The 9,105-nt window shown below is 34.2% G+C and overlaps 2 protein-coding genes across 2 annotated transcripts in view; both read right to left on the reverse strand.

Moving 5' to 3' along the window:
* The window catches only part of ADCL (D-aminoacid aminotransferase-like PLP-dependent enzymes superfamily protein), a 3,676-nt gene extending 2,985 nt beyond the window's left edge, over positions 1–691 (reverse strand). Inside the window, exons 1-2 of the mRNA XM_085707128.1 lie at positions 350–691; positions 175–218 (exon numbers count right to left, since the gene is read on the reverse strand). Coding sequence (XP_085563254.1) covers positions 175–218; positions 350–494 — 189 coding nt within the window. The 5' untranslated portion in view covers positions 495–691. The remainder of the gene's footprint in view (positions 1–174; positions 219–349) is intronic.
* Positions 692–2,015: 1,324 nt separating this feature from the next.
* Positions 2,016–8,862, reverse strand: LOC146952944 (transcription factor MYB3R-1-like). The gene is made up of 12 exons (XM_085707164.1): positions 8,565–8,862; positions 7,944–8,125; positions 7,396–7,450; positions 7,231–7,288; positions 6,716–6,810; positions 6,346–6,449; positions 5,725–5,853; positions 3,665–5,384; positions 3,226–3,548; positions 2,921–3,032; positions 2,657–2,839; positions 2,016–2,407 (listed from the first exon to the last, which is right to left on the reverse strand). Exons 2-12 carry the CDS (start codon positions 8,024–8,026, stop codon positions 2,324–2,326), a joined length of 2,946 nt encoding a protein of 981 aa, XP_085563290.1. The 5' UTR covers positions 8,027–8,125; positions 8,565–8,862; the 3' UTR covers positions 2,016–2,323.
* Between the last annotated feature and the right edge of the window lie 243 nt (positions 8,863–9,105).

The following is a 9,105-nucleotide window of genomic DNA, read 5'->3' on the forward strand; positions in this document are numbered from 1 at the left end:
TGGGGCACTGGTTAAGAATACTAAAAAAGGAAATTATATTGCATTGAAAATTGTGTAATTAATTCATAAAAAGTTAAAAACATTTCCTTTTTTGGTAATAATTCCCTTTTTTTTTAATGCTCCTTCTTCTGGACTCAAATATAATGGAAATGAAAGTGGAAAATTAGAGCTGACCTCGGAGCAAGATAAAAGAGGAACAACATCATCTTTATTAGAATCTGCAATGTCAAACCATAGCATAGCAATATTAATAATCATTATTATTAGCATAATAATAATAGTAATAATTAATTAAACAAGTACTTCCTTCAAAAAAAAAATTAAACAAGTACTTATGCAGTTAACTAACTATTATTGAGAGCATTGATTTTTGTGACGAGGCGATGGAAATTGATGAGGTGATGTTGTTGAGGATAGGAAACATGGTGATGATGATGCTGTGATACTAATGAATTTAGGTTTTGTGAATGTGGAATTAATCTGAGGCATGCCATTGAATTTTACAGAATTGGAATGCAATGATGCTGTGATACTATTCTTTTGTAAATGATGATTAGGAAAACAAGGGAGGTAGTTTCTATAGATTAGGAAAAAATATTGAATAAACACTCTTTAGGCTAGCTCTATGAGTAAAGATAGGTAGATAAAAATATATATAAATAAATAAAATATGCATGGTGGTTTCTAAAATAGTTGATGGAATCTCACAAACGGACATACTAGTATGACAAAATCACAATCATCAAGGCATTTTTTTAACTTTACTTAAAAATTTCATACTTCATATCGCTATCATACAAATTCTAACATGGACCATTATGTTATATGGTCTATGCTGGATCATCATTAGTTTACCATTGGATTCAATATTCAAGTTCCATAGGTTCTAAACAGACATCATACACACTGAATCAAAATATTATCCACTTTTACGTTACGGCGAGCCTTCTTCTCATACGTGCATATAAGAAATCGCTAACACATTTGACATGTTGGGGTATTAGTATGTGAATTTCACCGTTGAACTCTGATGTATAAAAACAAATTTGTGTGATAGACTACCTCTTAACATTCTTGGAACGTGACCGGTAAAAATTATTTTTGTAACAATTTAAATAGATTGTTATTAAACATATAAATGAATACATTATAGAAAGCAGACAACAAGTCGCCATATTAAGGAAAATGTTATATGAACACCCACCCAATGTACAATCTACATCTTGAGAGAGAAAGAAATAAAGAGTGATGTGATAGATGTAATATGTTAGGGCATCTCCATTATTTGAATAATGTTGATGTTTCAAAGTTATTTTTTGTCTTCGGTTGCCACGTAGGATTAAAGAACACATTCTTATTTCCACTTCAATGTATTTAACTCCCTCCCTCCCTCTCTCTACTTTCTTTCTCTCTACTTTCTTTGTGATAAATTGTTGCAAGAACGAATTCTCCAGGGAGAACATAACAGTTCTCCAACCTGGAATCCACGTCATTTCACTCCAGCGTGTTCTCAAGACTATAAGAACAAAAATACACGTTCTTATGGTCTTAAGAACAATGTCTGAAACAACGATGGAGATGCCTTTATTAATATGATATATATATATATATATATATATATATATATATATATAGAGAGAGAGAGAGAGAGAGAGAGAGAGAGAGAGAGAGAGAGAGGAGAGATCTTGAATAAAAGTTAAAGGACAACTAATCACCCACATATTAAACAAAGGAAGGTCTTCCTCTTTACTGGTCACAACTCTCTTGACCGGTTTATCATATCAAATTCTACTTTTATTCATTTCTTTCACTTTCATTCCTTCTACTTACTTGACCAACCCAAACAAAGCATTAGTAAATAAATTAGATCGGCATCCACAATGCAAAACCTGCTCTCTATCATACTAGAATTCAAAATTCAAGCAATTGAAAGGTCAGTAATAAATTAAGAGTGTTGATGGTTATACTGTGTTTAATTCTACCAGTACCTATTGAAACAAGAAAAAATAATCCAATTTCTTTGCTCTTTCCAGTTCCTCCAAAATTACTTCATTTAGGTGCTTCTGTATAAGCCGAATCATATTTTGTAATTATAATTTGCTTATTACAAGAATTTTAAACAAGAGATTTGATCTCAACTACAAATCATGACTGACCAATGTAGGAGTTGTAAACGAATAACTGATCTTACAAATGATACAAACATACATCTAACGAAGCTTGACAATGACGACTGTAATTATAACTGAAGCCATGCATGATGATTGTGACAATGGACTATCTACAATCTTTCAACAAATTTGAAGAAGTATTTGAGAAGCTTTCATAGCCGACTATCTGAGGATTTGCTGCTATCACCCTTTTCTGGTGTTCCACATTCACTAAAGTCAAGCACGCGTCGCTCAACCTAAGAAAATAAAATCCCATTAAGCTATAAGATATTGTCAAAAGTAAGGTTTATCAGAAATGTTCTTTGTACAGTGGAAACCACATATAATACTCATAGTAATTGCGAATGAGATTACAATGCTCTCTTGTTACATGGTGAGGGACACCAACAACAATCACTTTATGTTTATTAAAGAAAACAGTGAAAAGATTAAATATTGCATTGAAAACGAGGGAAGCAAGCATAGCGGATTAAATTCAACTTTACCAAAGCATTTGAAGTCAACTTATCGTTTCCGGAAGCATCTTTAGGTACTGCTTTAGGAGTATCATTTTTCAAAAGCTCCTGTGCATTTTCGTATGTAGCAGCAGTTTGTTCACCGACTTGTTTTAACAACCCGATAGCGTCGTAGCTTCTTTCACCTTCTGGGCTCTTGAAAAATCCAAAATCCTGAAAACACGTTTACTGTTTTCAGCAGGTCAAACTTTACAATATATTTCAAGATCATTACTACAACAGAACCTAAAGTACCTCAATTTTAATTTCCGTATTGGGGCTACAGAGAAAAGTATTCCTGAACCAAGGAGATGATTTCCATGCAGAAGGTGATTCAAAACCTTTCATGAAAGGTGTTCCACCAAATCTACAATCAAAGAAGCAGACAGTCAGAAACAGTGTGACTTCTTGCAAATAACAATAAGCAGAAAATGAATTTTCAGGTGCCCCACAAAGACAACAAAACTGTGGAGGCAGCTTAAACAATTAGCAATAATACTATTATCTTAACATGAAGTTACTCAATTGATATCAATAACAAGAAATTTCAAGAACATTACATGCTATAGGTTTCAAAACCTCCATCATTTTTACTTTGATCCCCTGAACTATCTCCTGTAGCTTTCACACGATTAACAGAAACTGTAAGATTTTCATGCTCCTTTGCACGAACACAAGGAGAGCTAAACCTGCAAGGATTCTCAGAAGATAATTTTGAAGGGATGCTCTGGTTTGGAGCTGTTTCCGAGCTCCTATTGTTCAAATTTCTGGGAGTTCTAACACTAGAACCTATAACTCTGTCTCTAAAACCAACTTGATCAGATGAATATAATGAAAGGTCGTTCCTATCATGTTCAGACAAAACTCCAGAAGATTGTTGCACCTGATAAACACGACAAAAGGAGTGAAAAAGTAATCTAACAGAAATGAGACAGGGAGGACATAGGGAGAAGTAACTCCAGATTACAATAAGAGGAGATGAACTGTACAAGTACTTACAATCTCAGAAGCAGCAGCATCAATCTTCATTTTAGAATCAACGTAAAAATGCCGCTGCTTAACCTTACCAGGAGAATTACTGTCACGAGAATCTCTTTGAGACTTCTTTTCTTCCAAAATTGCCGATTTATCTGTCTCCTCTACTTGTTTACCTTTATCAGCTTGTCCGCAATTTTCTTTATCGTCATCAAAACCAGAAGCCCCAGAGTTTTGCTTTTGCAATGAAGATGGAGAAAGTATATCTGCTTCCAAAATAGAAAAAGCTTTGGACAAAGAGGATGACGTGTCAGTCTCAAGTTTCTTGCCGGTTCTTTTATCTGAAAGTGGTGATAACAAATCTCGGCATCGTTTCTTTAATATTGATGGTGTACCCGTAAAAGTTTTAGCTGCACTTTTCAATAATGCTTCTGGACTATCGTCGCGAGATGGCGAGTCCCACAACCTTGACGGAGTCATACAGTTCATAGAAGACATCATAAACTGGCGGATACCCAGAGGACTAAATTCTTGCTGCATATCACCCCCAGATTGTACAAGATCACAGCTCAAGAAAGGAATATCCAAGCTTGGAAAACGGGGAGGTTCATAACATAGTGCTCCGTTGCCCTCCATTTCTGTGTGCACGTTTGGCTTTGGATTTTCATCTGTTGGACAACAGTTTTGATTAACATCTTGCATTACTGCACTATCTATAGCATCAATACAATGAGAACTGGATATGTCATTGGCATAAGTGAAGTTATCAGGTGCTCTGGAGACAAACTGCTGATTCTCAGGCTCAGCAGAATGAACTGGATGGTTAGATTGGGAGGATGGCATTCCTTTGAAACTATTAGAACACTGAGGACAAGTTAATGGCAGAGTTGAGGTTCCACCAGTTTCGAAAATCAGAATACGACATGATTGACAAACAAATGCAGGGTGACCAGAAAATTCAACAGTACCAACACCTTTATTATAATCTCCTTGGATAAAACGTCTATCATTATCTGCCTCTGAAAACAGGACTCGGCAACATTCGTCATCAGATATCAACATATGATCTGGTTTCGCAGAATCCATAGATGTAGTTTCCATGTGCGTTGAAGCAGCTAAACCCACTGAAGTCTGATATGGAACATTTACCAAGTCACGTATTCCACTAGGATCTGTACAATCTCTTTGCATCTGCGGGGATTCCTTCCCTAATTCCATTGATGAAATATTGGGTAAGGAATGTAAGTTAAGGTGGCGATCGTCATTTATGGAATTTCCAGGTTCATGTGAGTACTGGTCATTGAATTCAGAAGAGCATGCCTCGTGATGAGCAATTTCTGGAATGCATATAGTAACATCGTCAATTGAGTCGTCAATTGATACAAGATATGGCTCTGAACAGGATGCTTGACTTGGACTATGATCCATCCCAAAACTACATTCTTCAATTGGTCTATTCTCCTCTTCAGGTTGTAAGTCAACACTGGTTATCTCTCTAGTCGATGGAAAGTGGAGAGCATTAGCTGACTCATAACTACACTCTAAAACTTCATCTCCTTCAATCCGCTGAAGAGCATTCTCATCTTCATTACATTGCGACCTTGAAGATGTTGCAACCATTGATTGGCTTGGATTTCCAACATGAGGTGCAGATTGCAATTGAGTAAGCAAGCCTGATGCCAAGTAAGAATCCAATTTCTTTTTGACTGAACTGTTCCAGTGGTTTTTAATAGCATTGTCTGTCCTGTTTCCATAGAAGTACAAGTACTCAATAAATCTAAAAGCATGTCGATAAGCAAAAGACTGAGAATGAACTAGAACTTGACATGAAAAAACCGGGGCACTGATGACATCATATGGATCCCCAATAGTTACTACAGGAGTAGGACGAAATGATAAGATCTTACTTTAATAATTAAAATTTAAGAATTTTATTCTCTCTTTATCATACCAGAACCTGTGGTACTTTGGTATCTGATGAAATCAGTCCCGGAACACATATGATTAAAAACTACCACACACGGAAGTGAAACATGTTCCATATTCTCATTCTCAATAGAAATATAATAAAAAAATGTACTTACCTTCCAGGCAAAAACTTCGTTAATTCCGCCCACTTGTTCCCATAAATCTGATGAGCACGTATTAGAGCCAACTCCTCTTCCTGTGTCCATGCTTCCTTGTTTATAGCAGGATTAAGATGATTATGCCACCTAATAAGATTTTAGAAATTATTATTGATAAAAGGTGCACCATCCCGTGTGTGTGTGTGTGTGTATTTGCTAGTACTCTACATCTGGTTCTATATTTCATTATTTATTTTTGCTTAGCCATTTTGCAATTAGTCAGGTAGGTAAGTCCCTTAGTTAGCTAGTCCTAGGCTTCTCTGTAAATACAAAACTGTAACTGCTCTAGAGTGTAAGAACCATTTTCAAAATTTCAATGCAGAATTAAATTTCATTCTCTGCAAAATGGAATATGCTTACCGAGTTAAACGACATTTTAAAATTAATAAAATGAAAATATTATTGATAAAATAGTGATGTTAGAGAAAAATTTCTACGAACTCGCTAGCTAGGCTATAAGGATAGGGATACTCTAAAATATTCTAAAATGCAATTATAAATCTCATGAGATACTCTCCAGTTAATCTAACAAGGTTGTAAGGATAAATAATCATGAGATACTCGCTAACTAAGCCATACCTTTCTCGACATTGCTTCCCAATACGTCCAGGTAAATGTTGTGCGATAGTTGACCATTTCTTAGGCCCATATTTGTTCACCAATTCAATCATCACGTCATCTTCCTATTAACATATTTGGATTAGTAAATATCTAACTAGAAAGTTGATATAATCCAAGGCAACATCAAAACAATGTGGAAAACAGGAACTGAACTGTAGCATGATCAAAGAAGCTTTAATAGCAGTTATTGGATTATGGTTAGGTAAGATAAAAACTAAAAGAGAGAAAGAACCACTTCTACATATAGAGATATCAGAATAACTCAAGACAAAAGGAATGTATATGACTACCTCTTTAGACACAAGACAAAAGGAACGTATATGATTACCTCTTTAGACCACGGCCCTTTAACAAGCTCAGGATTCAACACTTTCTGCCACCTATGTAAGCATTGCACATCAGTTCTATCCTTGAAACACTCCGCTTCAGACACACATAAGTAGCAATTAGACAAGTTATGAAACAAAATGAATCAAAACAAAGATGCATAAGCCAAACACTGCTTTAAGAAAGTTATCATGTAGATAAATGAACCCACATAGAACAATAGCCCACGAAATATGAGAGAGTAGAACTACAAAACAGGTTTTGAAGACCTAAAGATTGGTTTTGTGCTCTTTAAACCAAACACTCTACGAACAAGTCACCCCAACAGGACAAAGTTTTTTATGCAATTAAGTCTACGAATTTGTAACAAGAAACACGCTACGAATTAAGTCTATGAGTTACATTACTTAAGAATGGACAGATGCAATGTGCCCTTAATACTGCAAGCAGTGGTGATAGGTCACAAATAATTTCATATATAATCATAATGAATAAGTCCAAACATCAATGTGCTACCTATTTTTTTCCAATTTTTTCCTTGGAAACGCTGAACAGCCTTTCGTAATGTCTCATCCTGAAGAAAAAAACATAAAAATAAAGGTAAACCAAGTTCAGATTTTCTAGTATGAGTAAAAATCATCATCAAACGGAAAAAAATATTATGAGTATCCATAACATCACCTCCTCAGGAGTCCATTGCCCTTTTGTAGAACGTCTTGTAGGACCAGTAATCCTCCTACAAATAGATTTTAACGATTAGCAAAAACTTCCTTAACCCCATCAGCAAAGTCTCAAACAAGAAGAAACTTAATATAGCTACCTACTACAACTCACACCTATCAATATCAGTAATTGAGCATCAGTGATTAGATGCAATGGGAACACGCAAACAGTGCAAGGACAAGGCATGAAGATAACTATAACTTTGAAATGGAACTTTTCAATCTTCATTCCTCACCTATTACATTTCAGTAACTTTGCCCCAAGAAAAGAGCATGTTTATAAATCCCATTCCGTTTAGAAAAAGAATTTGAAACTCTTCACTGATTAATATGTCGATTATTAAGAGGCTAAAACATAATAACCAGTCACTCTAATCTTTTATTGCTAATCGAGAAAATTATACAACTTCTCCATTAAAAATATTAAAAACTAGAGTTTTATAGGTGCCATCCAATCTAGACAAATTCAAAAGAAGAAATTGATTGCAGAGTTTTATGCTTGCTTACCCATGTAATGCTGCTCTAACTTTCTCAACACTATCAATGGGCCCTTCCCCCTGAGGAACGGCGATTTTTCGTTCACCGTCCATAATTTGCTAGCATAAAAGTACAAAAGCATACCCCAATTCCAACTCTACTACAAATCATTATAATTACAACCCCCTCTAAAGTGCAGCAAGATCAAATTCCTGCAAAAAAAAAAAAAAAACACACCAACTAATTAAAAAAAATTAATAATCAATCAAAGACAACACAATCCAACATTGCAAATTAACCAAAAAATTAACTTCAACAAAGAAAAATTAATAATATATTAACAAACCCTAATACTTATATCACACACACACCCAATAGCTTAATTATAAAGCTGCTATAGTGATTTTTAAATCACATTTCAATAATTGAAAAAACAACTATGAGTAAGTGAGATTAGTCAACTCTGAACACAAGAAAACACAAAAAAAAATATAAAAAAAAAATATCAAATTCAAATTTGAGATATCAGAAATCAAATTCCAAAAATTGAACACTGATTAAAGCAAATGCTATAATCAAGTATAAAAATCACGAAAATAATAAAACAAAAATCAAATTAAAAAACAATTCATCACAGAAATGAAAACTCACCGAACAGAATTTGATGAAAACAAACATAGAGAAATGAACAATTCGCATATCTTCAGATCCAAGAACAAAGAGATTTTCGATTTTCAAACCAAAAAATGTAACAGTGTAGTTAGAAGAATCGAAACGGAAGAAGAAGAAGAAGAAGAAGAAAGAGAAACGTTGTAGTTGTAGTTGTAGTTGTTAAGGTTGGTGGTGTTTTTGTTCAAACATAAATGGCGGAAACAAGTGTATTTGAAAACCCTATAATAATGCTTTTTCGTTTCGTTTGTTCTTCTTTGTTGTTCGATTCTCTTCTATTGTTTTTTGTTTTTCCTCTTCAACAACACTATTTAATGTAACGTGTTTGTGTTGTGTCTTTCAATTTTTCAAATGTTTAACGGCCAACTTTTCTTAATCACACTAATTTTACCACACATTAATCTTGTTTTGTTTAACAAAAATGTTTTTATTTTGTAATAAAAACTGTTTTATTTTTTGTAGTTTTTTTTTACAGGTTTCATTTTTTATAGGAATTATGGTTAATTACCATTTTTATGGTTTC

The sequence above is a fragment of the Medicago sativa genome, chromosome 1, assembly GCF_051527215.1.
Source record: "Medicago sativa cultivar Bolivia chromosome 1, Bolivia_mono, whole genome shotgun sequence".
Classification (NCBI taxonomy): Eukaryota; Viridiplantae; Streptophyta; class Magnoliopsida; order Fabales; family Fabaceae; genus Medicago; species Medicago sativa.

Coding starts and splice junctions, on each gene's coding strand:
- LOC146952944 (XM_085707164.1), bottom strand. CDS start 8,026: ATGGACGGTGAACGAAAAATCGCCGTTCCTCAGGGGGAAGGGCCCATT. Junction 5,854..6,345: donor GGGAAGCAATGTCGAGAAAG/GTATGGCTTAGT, acceptor AAATCTTATTAG/GTGGCATAATCATCTTAATC. Junction 3,549..3,664: donor ATGCTGCTGCTTCTGAGATT/GTAAGTACTTGT, acceptor CGTGTTTATCAG/GTGCAACAATCTTCTGGAGT.